Source organism: Pseudonaja textilis, chromosome 4 (assembly GCF_049901715.1).
Source record: "Pseudonaja textilis isolate UNSWEBS1 chromosome 4, rPseTex1.2, whole genome shotgun sequence".
NCBI lineage: Eukaryota > Metazoa > Chordata > Lepidosauria > Squamata > Elapidae > Pseudonaja > Pseudonaja textilis.
In genome coordinates, this window is record NC_141993.1 from 90,800,450 (window position 1) to 90,816,224 (window position 15,775).

Consider the following 15,775-nt stretch of genomic DNA (forward strand, 5'->3'; position numbering starts at 1 on the left):
GTTTGTGTGTGTGTGTGCGTGTGTGTGTGTGTGTATGCGCACACGCATGTGACACAGTCCTCCTCATGGCCCATTTTTCCTCCCAGGAGCTTTCAGGGAGGCTTATTAGGCCCAAAATGGGGCACGGGGGTGGCAGTGTCCCCCTGCAGCCCGTTTTTTGCTCGGGCGGGGGTGCAGGAGGCCGAGTGCTGCCTGTCACCCCCCGCCCAGCCACCCCCCCAGCTCATCCTTAGAGCAGAGAGTTATAAATTATTTGAATCCCACCACCGATGACCTCACGTCGTCTTGGTCCTTCCCCCAAGGGTCTCCCTCCCTCTTTCCAAGGATTCAATGCACCCCCAATTCCCGGAGACGAAAATGCATCCCTTTTCTCCAAAATAGAACCGAGTATTTATATATATATATATTAATGTTAACACTTCTCTTTACAAAAGGAATCCAGCAGCGAGGAGGTCGAGCCGAAGCCGGAGGGCGCAAGCCCCCTCGGAGCCTGGCTCTCTCTGCAAGAGAGGGGAGCGGGCTGCAGTCCCCGGCTGAGAGGGGAGGCAGGGGGGGACCCTGCTGGCTGTTCACAGCAGTCCTAGCTCCAGGGTGGCCTCTCTGGAATCCATCGTCCACAGCCTCGAAAGCGACTCTTGGTCCAATAGGGTTGGGAAGACAATTCTGGGCATTCCCCCCCACGCCGCCCAGGGGTCAATTGCTTGAGAAGATGAATGCTGTTCACCGCCTGCAAGGATGAAAAGCATGAAAAAAATTAACTTAAATCGTTTTCTTTCTCCCTCTCTTTCATTCTCCTTCCTTCCTTCCTTCTTTCCTCCCTCCCTTTCTTTATCTTTCCCTTTTTTCTTCCTTTCTCCTTGCCCTCTTTCATTTTCCTTCTCTTTCCTTCCTTTCTCCCTTTTATTTTTCTTCTTCCCTCCCTTTTCTTTTTCCTCCCTTCTTTCCTTTCTTTCTCCCTTTTCTTTTCTTCCCTCCCTCCCTTTCTCTCTTTTCTTTTCCCTCCCTTTTCTTTTTTCTCTTTCCTTTCCTTTCTCCTTCCCTTTTCTTTCTTTCATTTTCCTTCCTTCTTTCCTTTGTCCTTCCTTTTCTCTTTCCTTCTTTTTAACTTTATCCTTCCTTCCTTTCCTTCTTCTTCCTTTCCTCCCTCCTTCTTTTCATAGATAGATAGATAGATAGATCGATCTTTGGTTATTCGGGTTTTCTCCCGCATAAGATTGGAAGTATCTAGGCAACGTTTCGATGAAGTCTCATTCATCACTTACTCTGAGAAGCACAGAGCAGAAGACACAAGCCTGAAGATGATGAATGAGACTTCATCAAAACGTTGCCTAGATACTTCCAATCTTACACGGGAGAAAACCCGAATAACCAAAGATCCACATACTAATACCCGCAAGAACCTCAGAAAACACACACACACACACACACATATATATGAAAGCTGTCTATTTATCTATCTCTATTTGATTTTACGGATACTGTGACTGCAGCTAGAACTGTATTTGTGCTACAATGGAAAGGTGAAGAGATCCCAACAGATGAAAATGTGATTTAAAAAAAAATACTAATGCCAACTCATAAAACATTTCTATGCCTGTTTTAGAGTTGCCATGAAGGGGGAGAGAAATTTGAAAGAGCAATGCAGCAAAAAGTGCATTCCATTCTTACCTTGCAAAGATTATAACTAAGCTACTGGAATTCCTGCCGTGCAAAAATCTCTATAATTGGAATAACATGATTGATGACTCTTGGCTGTGGACTGTTTCGGTTGGAGAATATGAATTATGATACACCCAGAGGGGTAGGTGGGAGAAACCAGGGTCAAGAGGGTGACAGTGAATTATGTGTCTCAGAATCGGCTACATACAGAGAGTGGTCATGCCGACCTGTTCGCTCCTAATAAATCCTTTGAAGTTTTTGAAGCTTGGCTGGAGGCTCACGATGTCATTAGGGCAACTGCTGGCATCCTGACAGCTAGCCGATTCTGAGACACGTAAATTTACTGTCACCCTTGACCCTGGGTTTACCTTCACACGTCTGGATGTATCATAATTCATATTCTCCAACAAAACACACGAATTAGGGCAACTAGAAACGTGCAGAAATGGACAGGCTAACACTTATGATCAAGGAAAAGGAAAGAAACTAAATACTTTCATTGATTAATCGATCAATTAATTACTTTAATTGATTTATTTTATCAATGGCTAGCTGGAAAAAACAGGAGTGTGGTTAGCCGGCTGCAGGTGCGGACGGCTGAGGAGAGCGAGGGCTCAGATGAGGGGCCAAGACCATTAGGGAGCGGACTGCTGCCTTCAGAGATTGTGGGGGCTGGCAGCAGTGATGAGGAGGTTCCCGAGGAGCCTGTGCCGAGTGCACGTGCGCACAGGGTTGCTCGCAGGAAAGAGCAGCTACAACAGCATGGGTGACTCAGGAGTAAGGCTGCAAGGTAACGGCCCCTCCCTTCAAGAAGATAAAAGCCAGCTGTGAAGCGAACGTTCTTTGCAGAAGGCAAAGACGTTTTGAAACTCCAGCCTCGTGGACATTCCAGTATCCTGAGTTTGTATTTGAAGGTTCATGTATTGCAAATTATTTCTTGTCTGTTATCTTTTGGCAAGTCTCGCACAGTTTGGCAAGGCCTGTGCTTATCACAGCTAATTATTCTGCAGAAGCATTAAAAGTTTTCTGATCCCTTTGGATTGTGTTTGAACTGTTGGGAAAGGGCGTAGGTCAGAACAGATACAGGGACATAGATGGATATGATTAGTGATGTAAGAAAGGCATGTTGAATTGGTTTTAAGAAAATAATATTGTAATTATTATTATTATTGATACTATTACAATTAACATCAACATAATGAATAGTATTGCAAACTTTTTGATTGCTATATCCTGAAAATATTTGTATCCAGACAAGACACTCTTCAATTGGAATTTTTATATGCTATATAAAAAAAATCCTTCCCAGATTTTTGGCAAAACTTCTCTTCTGGAAGAGAATGTCCATGGCTGTGCTTTATGGTTGTACTCTTACTTGAGTTGGGAAGCATTGTAGGGGTCCAGCAGGTGAGAACTGGCCTGCTCCAAGTTCCAGTTGAACATCTCCAGAATCTTGTGACATTCCAGCCTCGTCTTCAGGCCCAGGCAAAAGAGCTGCTCCACCTGCAGACAAGGTGAGAAGTGAGAGAGGGTCATCAGCGTGTTTACAGAAAGGACAGGTAGAACGACTCACACGTTAGGAAAGAGATGTGGAGAAAGTGCAGAGAAGAGCAGCTAAGAGGATCGAAGGCCTGGAGAGTAAAACATACCAAGAACGGTTGTTGCAGGACCTGGGTATGGCCTGTCTAGAAAAAAGAAAGACTAGAGGGGACATGATAGCAGCATTCCAGTATTTGAGGGTCCTCCATAAAGAGGAGGGGGTCAATTTATTTTCCGAAGCCCCCGAGGGCGGGATAAGAAACAATGGATGGAAATTAATCCAGGAGAGAGAAGCAACCTGGAATTAAGAAAGAAACTTCCGAACAATGAGGACAATTCACCAGTGGAACTGCTTGCCACCAGAAGTTGTGGCTGCTCCATTCACTGGAGGTTTTTAAGAAGGGACCGGGAGGTCTGTTAGATATAACATAGGTCACCTAACGTAGTTTGGGTAAAATAATATATATAAGCTATGATTGTTAGTTTAAGTGTGTGTCACTTTAACTGCAAAGCATGTAATTTTGGGTGTGGTGTGAAACCACCATAAAAGGGAGCAAGACAACCCTGACTGATTGCTGATGTGACGCTGACAGTTTGCTGGCAATTACTGGATTGGATTATGTGCATGGTTTGTTAGCCACGTATTTCCCTACTGAAGAGTTGCTGATAAGAAGAGAGGAGTTTCTGAGTTCTGCATATCTCTCTACTGCGAGGAGATATATCACCGGATTGATATTTGCAAGTGTACTGACCTCTCTTTTTCGACACTGGAATTTGCAAATGAATAATCCCTGGACGGACTGAACTAAGTGAATGATATATGGACTGTTTTGACTATGCTTTAACTCTTGCTGGAATAAAACTATTTAATTGGCACTGTGTGTCTGGTTTACTGAGTGTAAGCTACAAAAACACTTATCTCACGTATTTTGCCTGCCTGCCTGCCCTGCAGATCTTGCTAGGGTGTATCCCTAACAAGGTCACCTATCTGAAATGGTCTAGGGTCTCCTGCTTGGGCAGGGGGTTGGACTAGATGGCCTCCAGGGTCCCTTCTTCCAGCTCTATTCTGATTGAGATGGTTGAGGAAGAGGCCAGGTTAGCAGAGCAACCTCCCGGTGGTGCAGAGCGGCAACCTGCCATTGGTGCGAAGGGACAAAGAACCGTAGGGTTGGGAGGGACTTCAGAGGTCTTCTAGTCCAACCCCTTGCTCAAGCAGGAGACCCTATATGCCATTCCCCTGCACAGATGGTTGTCCACTTTTGAAAACCTCCAGGGACGGAGCAGCCACAACTTCTGGTGGCAAGCAGTTCCACTGGTGAATTGTCCTCACGGTTAGGAAATTCCTCCTTGGTTCCAAGGTTGGGTCTCCCTTCTGAAGAGCTTCCATCCAAGTTGCTTCTTGTCCTGCATTCAAACTGCAGTTTTTAAAATGACTTTTTTTTTTTTTTTTAAACACCAGGAACTGCCATTTACTTTCCTGGCAAAAGAAAAAAAAACACACACATTGGATTAATGAGCAGGGCGTTTCCTTAACGAACACACACATTCTTGCTGAAGGATCGTAGTGATTTGCTTAATGGCCTGTCGCAAAAAGAAGGGCCTGCTTAAAATTTCATGAGCCGACTAGGGAACATCACCTGCGCTAGAAGGAAATGTATAAAAAAAATAGAGAAAGCAACATTTTTTTTAGCATTGATGAGGTTCCCTAGTCGGGTCATGAAAGGTCTGCAGGAAAACAAACAAGCTCAGAGAGCACCAGACCCTTCCTTCCCTTCTCCTCTTCAAACCCCACTCCCTCCTAACACTGATGCTGTTATCTAGTTGGGTCCTGAAATGTCTGCAAGAGAACAACCAAGCTCAAAGAGCACCAAAGACTCTACAGCCATTTCCTTCCTTCCTTTCCTTCCTTCCTTCCTTCCTTCTCCAACCTCTTGCCCTCCTAAACACTGATGATAGCTAATTAGGTCATGAAATGTTTGCAAGAAAACCACCACGCTCAGAGAGCACCAAGGACTCCACAGTCCTTCCTTCTCCTCCAACCCCTTTCCCTCCTAACACTGATGATGTTAACTAGCTGGGTTACAAAACGTCTGCAAGAAAACCACTCAGCTCAGAGAGAACCAAGGATGGAGAAGGCTGGTCCGAAACTCCAGGATCCAAAGGAATCTGGCTTTGGTTTCCAACTGGATTTGTTGTGGGTTGGGGCCACCCCCATCCTCTTCCTCGTGCCAGGAGGAGAATTGCTCCCTGCAGATGTTTTTACCTTCAGATACTGGACAGCCTTTTGCACGTTCCAGTTGTGATTCTGTAGGGCGGCTTTACACTCTTCGGTGGTGACACCGTGCACAGTATCCTGGACCTGCAATCGGAGCAAAGATTATGCAAATTATGTTGACAGTTGTGTCACTCAGAAGAAGGTCCCAACACTTCCACCCCGCTGTATTCTGGTCCCAAATGGATTTAATCCCCATTCATTTTGAATGTTGAGTTACTTTTGCTCTTATGATGCTGCAAGCCAACCAGAATGACAGTGATACGATCAGTAAATAATTTTAAAATATCTATCTATATAAAAACTTGTGTGTGTGTATGTGTGTGTGTGTTCCAGCATAACATTGGAGCAATAGCAACCAAACTTGGTACACAGTTTATTTACTCTCTGGAAACGAATACTGTGGGGGTTAAGACACCCTTAACACCCTTCGGAGTGTGTGCTCTTAAAGACAGAGCCTGTTGTGCCTCCAAATGGCTTCTACTGTACTGCCTTAAAATGGCTTCTACTGTACTGCCTTAAAATGGCTTCTACTGTACACCGCTGTGGAGTTGCCATGGTAACAGCTTCACATTACTCCACAAGGGGGCTCCCTCTCAGCCCTCCAAGGAAACTCCAGGCGATTGGCCAAGTGCAATCAAATGCTATAAGAATGAAACACCAGAGTAGACAAGAAACTCTTGAGGAATAGCAGAGTACAAGAGCGTTAGTCGCGACTACAGCAGTGGAGTTATATTGTATATAAGCAGAGCGCAACTCCCCTCCCTTCTAGCCTTGATGATGTTCCCTAGTCGGGTCATGAAACATCTGCAAGAAAACTACCCAGCTCAGGGAACAACACCAAGGACAACCCCGCCTCCCCATTAAGGTATTGAGGTTTAAGAGCTGACCAGTTGCTATAAGGCTGATGCAATGTAAGACTAATGCAATGAGGATGAATCAGCACTGGTATTGCCTTTTTAAGAGTATGTATGGGTCCACAGAACCCTTTACCTCTTTAAGAGGTGTCTATATAAAGGTAGCCGTTAGAGGGTGTGTTTTTTTCTCTTCTCCTGTATCCATTACAGAGTTCTCTGTGTAGTGTTAAGAAGATTGATTGCATGTCAGGTATTTGCCTACCATGTATATTTCTGTATATGTCTTGTACATAAACCACTGTTAAATGTCTACGTCTCAGTGCGCTGTGTTTTGCTCCTGGGTTATCTCACAATAGTAGTCACGCCGCAAATGGTGAGGCAGCTCCGGCCCAAAAGCACCACTTACCAGCCGTATCTTTTCCGAACTCCGGGGGCCCTCCGAATTATCGTAGATGATCTTCTGGAGACCGCAGGTGGCCTTGACGGCGCTGTTGCTGTTGTTGGACGAGAAGTTGGCCTTGTAGTCTGGCGGCTGCTGGATCATGGGCCGCACCGTTGCCGTGGTGACCGCTCGGCTGGGCGCCGCCACGCCGTCCTCCTGGCTCTTCGCCTCCTTGAAGAACTTTTCGTACTTGTCCAGGTACGGCGGACGCTCGGGAAGGAGATAGTAGTGGGTGCTGCTGACTTTGCGTCCGTCCTTCACGATGGGCAGGATGCAGGGGCCCTTGACGCTCTCCTTCCCCTGGGCCTGGATGACCTTGGGGGTGGCATATTTGGGGTCCAAGGCGAAACTCTGGGTGGTGGGCATGGGCTGCTTCCCGGGGGAGGTGGAGAGGAAGGCCCCCAGAGAAAGCGGGGAGCAGAGGTTGGTCCTCGGCTGGGGAGATCCGCCGTGGAGGGCCCTCGGGCTGGGAGTTCTGGATCCCGGTTGGGACAACCGATCTCGCGGAGGGATCTGGGGCGGGCGGGCTTCCTCCCCCACTCCTCCTCCGGAAGCGGGTGAGAGGTCCCCGGACCACCGGCTGGGCTCGTTCCGGCGGAACGGGAGGGGCAGGATGGGCACGCGGGGCGGGATTTGCGGCTTGTCATCCCCTGGACTGGTGATGGCGGCCACGGAAGGTCCCCCCAAGGGGACATTGAGGTGCTTCATGCATTCCTGCTGGAGTTCTTGGAAGATCTCCGTGGTTTGAGCCGGGCTGGGTTGCTTGTTCTCCTTGGGGGGCAGGAAGAGGTTGTCCTCCAAGGGGAGAGCCGGGCGGTCTCCTTCGGGGGCGAAGCCGCCGTTGAGCTCCCCTTTGTCCCAGGCTCGGCCCCGCGCCTGTCCCACCAGCCCTTCGGTGCTGTTGATGGAAGAGACCTCAAAGTCGTCCTCGTCTTGGGCCACGTCGTCGTAGGCCGGCGGGGGAGGCAGAGGCCGGGCGTCCCAGTCCACGATGGGCGTGGGGTGCAAGGGGCGGGGCAGCGCTTGGGTGGGGCTCTGAGGAGGGGTCTTGTCCAACAAGGAGAAGGCCTCCATGGCCAGGCGGGCCAAGGAGGGGGCGCAGAAGTCCCCGACGGGAGACGGGCTGGCGGGAAGGAGCTCGTCCCCAAAGTCTATGAGGGTCACCTCGTTCGCGACGGGGCCGCCCCCTCTGGAACGGGGCAGCAGCAACCGCTCGCCCACCTTGGTGCCGGAGACGCAAGCGGAGGGCTTGGGGACCTGCAGGCCTCCTCGGACCCCCGAACCGGCTTTCTTTTTCAGGCAAAGTTGCTTGAGGCTGATCGCCAGGGGGGGCTCTTCCTCGTTCACTGGGTCGTACAAGGGCTCTGAAAGACAAAAGGCAGGCTGTGGTTTGTTTGTTCTTTCTTTCTTTCTTTCTTTCTTTCTTTCTTTCTTTCTTTCTTTCTTTCTTTTCTCTCTCCCCTTGCCTTCCTTTTCATTTGATTCTTTTTTCTTTCTTGTCCTTTCTTACTCTTTCCTTTTTCTTTCTTTTCCCTTCCTTCTTATTCTTTCTTTCCTTTCCTTCCTTTTTCTTTCTTTCTTTCCTTTCCTCTCCTTCCTTCTTTTGCTTTTTCTTACTCTTTCCTTTCCTTACTTTTTCTCCTTTTCTTCCATCCTTTTTTATCTTCCTTCGTTCGTTCATTCCTTCCTTCCCCCATCCCTCCCTTCATTCTTATCCTACTTTTATTACTTTATACTTTTATTTCTCAAGGTAGGGAACGCACCTCATATTCCTTCTTACTCCTCTTTTCCCCACAACAATCTTGCAAGATGGGTTAGCCACCCCCCCACCCCCAGAGTCACTGGCCAAAGCCATCGATCTGGCTTTCAGGCCTAAAGTGGGACTAGAACTCCCCGTCTCCTGGTGATTTAAAGTCACCAACCTGTCTTTCACGCCTAAGGCGGGACCGGAATTCTTTGTCTCCTGGTTTCAGTCAGAAGTAGCCCTTGTTCAGTCCTGCCGTAATTTCGAATGGCTACTGAACGAGTGGTTGTTAAGCGAGGACTCCCTGTACTCTTAGCAGAACAGCCCAGGGGGAAGGTGCACCTGGCCACCCCTGGTGAATTTAGGAAGGACAGACTTCCTCCATCAAGGGAGACCACCTGTTTGTCTGGGCCTCTATGATTCTCTCCAAGATCTTCATAAAAGTCCACACACACACACACACACCCATTTTTAGTGGTCAAGACCAGGTTAACGGGGGATAGGCAGTGGTCATAGCATGCCCCACCCCCCCCACACCTCAGGCAGAAGGAATGACCTGTAGAGACAGGAGGAGGGAAAGCCACCACCAAATCAACCATCAGATAAAAGAAACCTGAGTCCGGGCCAGAACTGTAATCGGAGAAAGAGTCTCAAATAAGCCTCTCCCCATTTCTCACGCAGATAAACGGAGGAAAGGGGGAGAAATGCATTCAAGAGTGTTACTATCACCTTATATCAGGGGTGGGAGTCAACTGGTGTTAACAACCAGTTTGGTGAGCCCATAGGGGCGGGTAGGCCCCGGGGGCCAAACAATCACCGGAACAACCGGTTCGCTTGAACCGGTCTGAACCAGCAGAATCCCACCTCTGGCCTTATATGAAAAATAGCCTCGTGGTCTACCTCGAAGGGCTGACTAGACCTATCCAGAAAGGAACAAAGAGAAGAAAAACACAAGAGGCATAACAGCTGGAAACAGGGCCCCACTTACGCTTGAGAAGGATCGAAGGCTGGGGCGGCCGAGGTGGCGGCTGTCCTGCAGGAGCGAGAGAGAAGAGAGAGAGGAAGAGAAGAGAGAGACCGCAGCGAAAGGGAAAGAAAGATAGCAGTGCGTTAGTTGGTGGCTTCATGCGAGGCGGGAGGAGCAGAGGGAGGCGGTGCACAAGCAGTAAATTGATAGGCCCAGGAATGACCCCCTAAGGCAGTGATGGAGAACCTGTTTGTTGTCGGTGTACCGAAAGCACTTGTGCATGCACTTTCGTGCGCGCATGTGCCCCGCCCCCCTGCGCATGCACGCTCAACACTGAGCCCTCCGCCCTCTTACCCGCATTGCAAACGCACGCACCTTCCCAGTTGATTTTCAGCCTGCTTGAGGCCGTTTTTGCGCTCCCAGAGGCTTGGGAGGCCGAAAACTGGGCCCATTTTGGCACTTCCAGAAGGCCCGTTTTTCGGCCTCCTGAGGCTGCAGAGGCTTCCCCCTTGAGCCTCGAGGAGGGCGAAAATGGCCTCAAATGGACGGAAAATCAGCTGGGAGGCGCGTGCATGTGCAGTGCAGGTAAGTTTGGCTGGGGCTCACGTGTCCACACCAATGGCTCTGCGTGCCACGCGTGACATAGGTTCACCATCACAGCTCTAAGGGGTCAGGGAGAGGTCTCACCCCCTAAAGGGCTCTCCAAATGGCCTGTTTTTTAGTGGTTTTCTGGGCCATTTTCAGGCTGTTTTGGGGGCTATTTTCAGGCTGTTTACAGGCTGTTTTTTCATGCCCAAAATGGCCTGGAAAACAGACTGAAAACCGCCCTAACACAGGCATAGTAGCGCCTGAAAAACGGCCTGGAAAAGGCCCCAAAGTAGCCAAAAAACAGGCCAAAATTCGGACCATTTTTCATGTCAAAAATGGCCCAGGAAACAGCCTGAAGATGGCCTCCCAAAAAGACTGAAAGTGACCCCCAAAAGGCCTGAAATGGCCAAAAACCAGGCCTATTTTCAGGCTGTTTTTCATGCCCAAAATGGCCCGGGAAACAGCCTGAAAATGCCCCCAAACCAGGCCATTTTTCGGGCCTTTTTTCCGGCACTCCGATACCTAAGAAAACCAGCTGGCTGGTGCGCATACACCAGAAACCAGGTGAGGAGCTTTTATAAAGGTGCTGGGGAAAAGACTGGTCCTCGCACTTACGGCCGTTCCTCACACTTACGACCGCCGGGCCACCCACATGGTTTGGATGCTTGGCAACTGGCTCCCATTTTACAGCCAACTGTCCCGCGGTTACATTTCGAGAATTTTTCTGGCCCGTTTTCCAGCAACGAAAACAGCCCTTCGGTACAATGGGTTCGGACTTACGACTTCTGAGTTTCGACTTTAGGACGACAGGCACAAAAAATGGTGGCAGAACCGGGTTCGAACCGACTTACGGTCGCAAGTGCTTTATGACGGAAATGCCTGTCCCGACTGTGTTGGCCCGTTAAGTTGAGAATTATTTGTATGGGAATCTTTTGAAATGGGGTTCTGCAACAAGGCCCTGAAAGCGGAAGGAACTGCAAGTGAGAGAGAATAAGGAAACACACCGAAATGCCCAGGAACCCGTTGCAAAGATTTTGCCTGAGAAAATAGCCCTCGCTCCAATGGTTAGATGTGCTGGCACTACAACTTCCATGGTTCCCATCCATCCAGGAGGAGAGGGCCGGCCCAAGAAGCACGGTTGGTGCAGGCTCCACATTTTAAATCTGCCTTAGAGTATCCGATGCTCCCTGAGCTTGGATTTTTTTTTTCCCTGACAGACGTTTCATTATCCAACCAGGTAACATCATCAGTGCTAGGAGGAGGAAGGGTTTGCAGGGAGGAGGAAAAGGGGACCTTGGTACTCTCTTTCTGAGCTTGGTGGTTTTCTAGCAGACGTTTCATTATCCAACTAGGTAACATCCTCAGTGCTAGAAGGAGGAAAGGTTTGCAGAAAGGAAGAGGAGGAGGACTGTGGAGTCCCTGCTATTCTCTGAGCTTGGTGGTTTTCTTGCAGACATTTCATTCTCCAACTAGGTAACATCATCAGTGCTAGGAGGAGGAAAGGTTTGCAGAAAGGAGGAGGACTGTGGAGTCCCTGCTATTCTCTGAGCTTGGTGGTTTTCTTGCAGACGTTTCATTCTCCAACTAGGTAACATCATCAGTGCTAGGAGGAGGAAGGGTTTGCAGAAAGGAGGAGGACTGTGGAGTCCCTACTATTCTCTGAGCTTGGTGGTTTTCTTGCAGACATTTCATTCTCCAACTAGGTAACATCATCAGTGCTAGGAGGAGGAAAGGTTTGCAGAAAAGAGGAGGACTGTGGGGTCCCTGCTATTCTCTGAGCTTGGTGGTTTTCCTGCAGACGTTTCATTCTCCAACTAGGTAACATCATCAGTGCTAGAAGGAGGAAAGGTTTGTGGAAAGGAGGAGGAGGAGGACTGTGCCGTCCCTGCTATTCTCTGAGCTTGGTGGTTTTCTTGCAGACGTTTCACTATCCAACTAGGTCAGTGCTAGGAGGAGGGCATCAGTGTGGAGGACCCCAGACGCAAGGCATTCTGGGTCTTGCAGTTCTGCAACGCAGGCACGCCAGGAATACAGAACTGCCTCAGGTAACAGGCAAAACATTTAGGATACAGAGTAAGAGAGTTGAAAGGAACCTAAGAGGTCTTCTAGTCCAACCCCGGGATGACTTTTAAAAACAACAACAACTTTTCTTACTTTTTGTCCTTCCTGGGAGCTGCGTCGGCCTAGCTGTGTTCAGATCCAAACCTAGGACATCCGGGGGGTCCATGGGATTTCCCAGGTACAAACTGCAGAAAAGAGAGGGGGAAAAAAGAGAGAGAAAAGTTGAAACAATCTATTTATTTGCGGCATTCTCTGATCCTTCTTTCCTTTCCCTGGTTAGTTTGGAGCACATATATAACCATGGAGTTTCTGCCCCTCAGGGGGTTTGCAGATTTGCTGTCCGGATGGGGTGGCTCACCTAGAGGAAAATGTGCGCGTTTGGATGATATATATCAGTGGCACAGGGGAAAGGAGCAAATATAGTTTGGTCTACTGATTAAGGTCTAGAAACCAGGAGACGGGGAGTTCTAGTCCCGCCTTAGGCATGAAAGACGGCTGGGTGACTTTGGGCCAATCACCAGGAGACGGGGAGTTCTAGTCCCGCCTTAGGCATGAAAGACGGCTGGGTGACTTTGGGCCAATCACCAGGAGACGGGGAGTTCTAGTCCCGCCTTAGGCATGAAAGCCAGCTGGGTGACTTTGGGCTAATCACCAGGAGACGGGGAGTTCTAGTCCCGCCTTAGGCATGAAAGCCGGCTGGGTGACTTTGGGCCAATCACCAGGAGACGGGAGTTCTAGTCCCGCCTTAGGCATGAAAGACAGCTGGGTGACTTTGGGCCAATCACCAGGAGACGGTGAGTTTTAGTCCCGCCTTAGGCATGAAAGACAGCTGGGTGACTTTGGGCCAATCACCAGGAGAGGGGGAGTTCTAGTCCCGCCTTAGGCATGAAAGCCAGCTGGGTGACTTTGGGCCAATCACCAGGAGACAGTGAGTTCTAGTCCCACTTTAGGCACGAAACCCAACTGGGCCAATCACCAGGAGACGGGGAGTTCTAGTCCCGCCTTAGGCATGAAAGCCGGCTGGGTGACTTTGGGCCAATCACCAGGAGACAGAGAGTTCTAGTCCCGCCTTAGGCATGAAAGCCGGCTGGGTGACTTTGGGCCAATCACCAGGAGACAGAGAGTTCTAGTCCCGCCTTAGGCATGAAAGCCGGCTGGGTGACTTTGGGCCAATCACCAGGAGACAGTGAGTTCTAGTCCCGCCTTAGGCATGAAAGCCAGCTGGGTGACTTTGGGCCAATCACCAGGAGACGGGGAGTTCTAGTTCTGCGTTAGGTACAAAAGCTGGTTGGGTGACTTTGGGCCAGTTCCTATCTCTTAGCCCAACCCACCTCACAGGGTTGTTGCTGTGGACAAAATAGGAGGGATGGAGGAACATTAGATATACTCCCTGTCTTGTGTTATTTATACAAATAATAAAGACAGGACAGGTAGATGATAGATAGATAAGAGACAGAAAGGAAAGAAGGAAGGAAGGAGGGAAGGAAGGAAGGAAAGGAAGGAAAAGGCTTCCTTTCTTCCCTCCTCTTCCTCCCTTCCCCATCTCTCTCTTTCAAATTAATAGTTTGAAAGTAAACTCATTTGTCAGAATACAGCTGGAAGGAGACCTTGGAGGTCTTCTAGTCCAACCCACTGCTCAAGCAGCAAACCCCATACTATGTTCAGTCTCTTCTAAAAAAAACCTCCAGTGATGGACCATCCACAACTTCTGGTGGCAAGTTGTTCCACTGGTTAATTGTCCTTGCGGTTTGGAAGTTTCTCCTTAATACCAGGTTGGCTTCTCTCCTGGATTAGTTTCCATCTCCTTCCTTCCTTCCTTCCTTCCTTCCATCCATCCATCCATCCTTCCTTCCAGAATCATAGCTCTGCAGGGGACCTCCAGAGGTCTTCTAGTCCAACCTCCTACTCAAGCAAGAAGCCCCAAGCCATCTCAAACAGGTGGCTCTCCAGTCTCTTCTTAAAAAGCCTCCAGTGATGGGAGTACCCACAACTTCTGGTGGCAAGCAGTCCCACCGGTTAATTTTTCCCCCCCTCACTCTGACGAAGTTTCTCTTTCATTCCAGATTCCCTGGAATATACGTGGCTCATCGGTGATCAAACCAACCAAACTCCTGGCTTTGCGCAACACCCCCGGCGCCATAAAACACGCCCCGTTTTGCACAATATGCTGAAAGAGCAACCCAACACCCAACCACACACACACACACACACGCACACTCATTGTTCACCCTGAATCCAGGTTGGGAAACCTAGAGGCAAGTTTGTGGCCTGAAAAATATCTTATCTATTTTGCGTTGTCGGTTGTGGGTCACCCAAGGCTGTTTGCGACGAACCAGTTGGACAGGCCATCCGAACACTGGTTTTGGGTGGCTCAGCCCTGGGTGCAAACCACACAACCACGCACTCAACAACTTATTGGCAGCAGGCCAAGCTCAACCCAACCCAACCCAACCCAACCCAACCCAGCTGGAGTTGTGCAACGACAAGGTGGCTTAGGGGTGTGCGCAACTCGGGCGGCAAAAAAAAAAAAAAACAAACCAAAAAAATCCACCAAACGCCCACGCCCCGAAGTTATGGTCGGCCGACGTATCTTTCGTTTCATCAATAAAAGCCGGTGTGAAAGGTAAGGATTTGTCTCGAGGAAGGAAACCACCTTCCTACACAGGATGTGGAGAGGGTGGGTGGGTGGGGGGGGACGGACGGACAGAATAATGGCACGTCCTGCCCATGCAGATTTCGCACCCGGGGCGAACAGCAGCGACGTGTGGGCGCAGGAGAGCGAGTTGGTGAGTGTCTTGGAAAGGAAGTGAACCAAAAAGGTGTGTGTGTGTGTGTGGGAAGGAATCTCAAAGGTCCTTTTCAGGAAAAAGACCAAGCACGAAAAAAGTCTGCGGAAGCTGCACAAACAGAGACAGTCTCGCTCGGCCGTTGCTTTTTCTGCGCACAAAAGTTCCTTTATTTTTCAGGAGAAATAAAATCCTATTTGGCTCCTTTTTTCCCCCTCTTTCTTTTTAATGGCAACCGACTTCTCCTCGCTGTCTGCATTCACACAACCCCTGCCCCCCCTTATAACCGAGGTTGGTTAAAAGTCTTGGTAAATAATAATTCATATATTGACAGCCACTAGAATAACCTCTGCTCAAAACTGGAAATCTGAGAGAGTGAGTCCCAAGAGATGATACGTTAATGGGGGAAAAAAATTATGGATTGTGTGGAAATGAAAAAACTTACAATGGAATTAATTGCTGGAGAAGGAAGAAAAAAGAATACGGTCTGGGAGAAATGATAGGTTTGGTCAGGTAACAGGAATAAAAGAATATAAATATAATAGATGTACATGTGTGTATGTCTATGTGTGTGTGTATCTCTCTCTCTCTCTCTCTCCCTGCCTATCTATCTATCTATCTATCTATCTATCTATCTATCTATCTATCTATCTATCTATCATACTTTATTGGCCAAGTGTGATTGGACGCACAAGGAATCAATCTATCCATCTATCCATCTATCTATCCATCTATCATCTATATCTATCATCTGTCTGTCTGTCTGTCTGTCTGTCTATCTATCTATCTATCTATCTATCTATCTATCTATCTATCTATCTATCTATCTATCTATCTATCTATCTCTCTATCTATCTATC

General features: G+C 48.8%; 1 protein-coding gene across 10 annotated transcripts in view; it reads right to left on the reverse strand.

The window, feature by feature from the left end:
- Positions 1-365: 365 nt before the first annotated feature.
- Positions 366-15,775, reverse strand: part of TNK2 (tyrosine kinase non receptor 2) — a 106,837-nt gene continuing 91,427 nt past the window's right edge. For 6 of the 10 annotated variants that reach the window (XM_087933687.1, XM_087933689.1, XM_087933691.1 and 3 more), the window contains 6 exons: positions 12,223-12,314; positions 9,502-9,546; positions 6,734-8,133; positions 5,462-5,557; positions 3,035-3,162; positions 366-727 (listed from right to left, as the gene is read on the reverse strand). In XM_087933687.1, coding sequence (XP_087789813.1) covers positions 721-727; positions 3,035-3,162; positions 5,462-5,557; positions 6,734-8,133; positions 9,502-9,546; positions 12,223-12,314 — 1,768 coding nt within the window. In that variant the 3' untranslated portion in view covers positions 366-720. The remainder of the gene's footprint in view (positions 728-3,034; positions 3,163-5,461; positions 5,558-6,733; positions 8,134-9,501; positions 9,547-12,222; positions 12,315-15,775) is intronic. The other 4 variants (XM_087933693.1, XM_087933692.1, XM_087933685.1 and 1 more) reach the window with 1 other exon arrangement.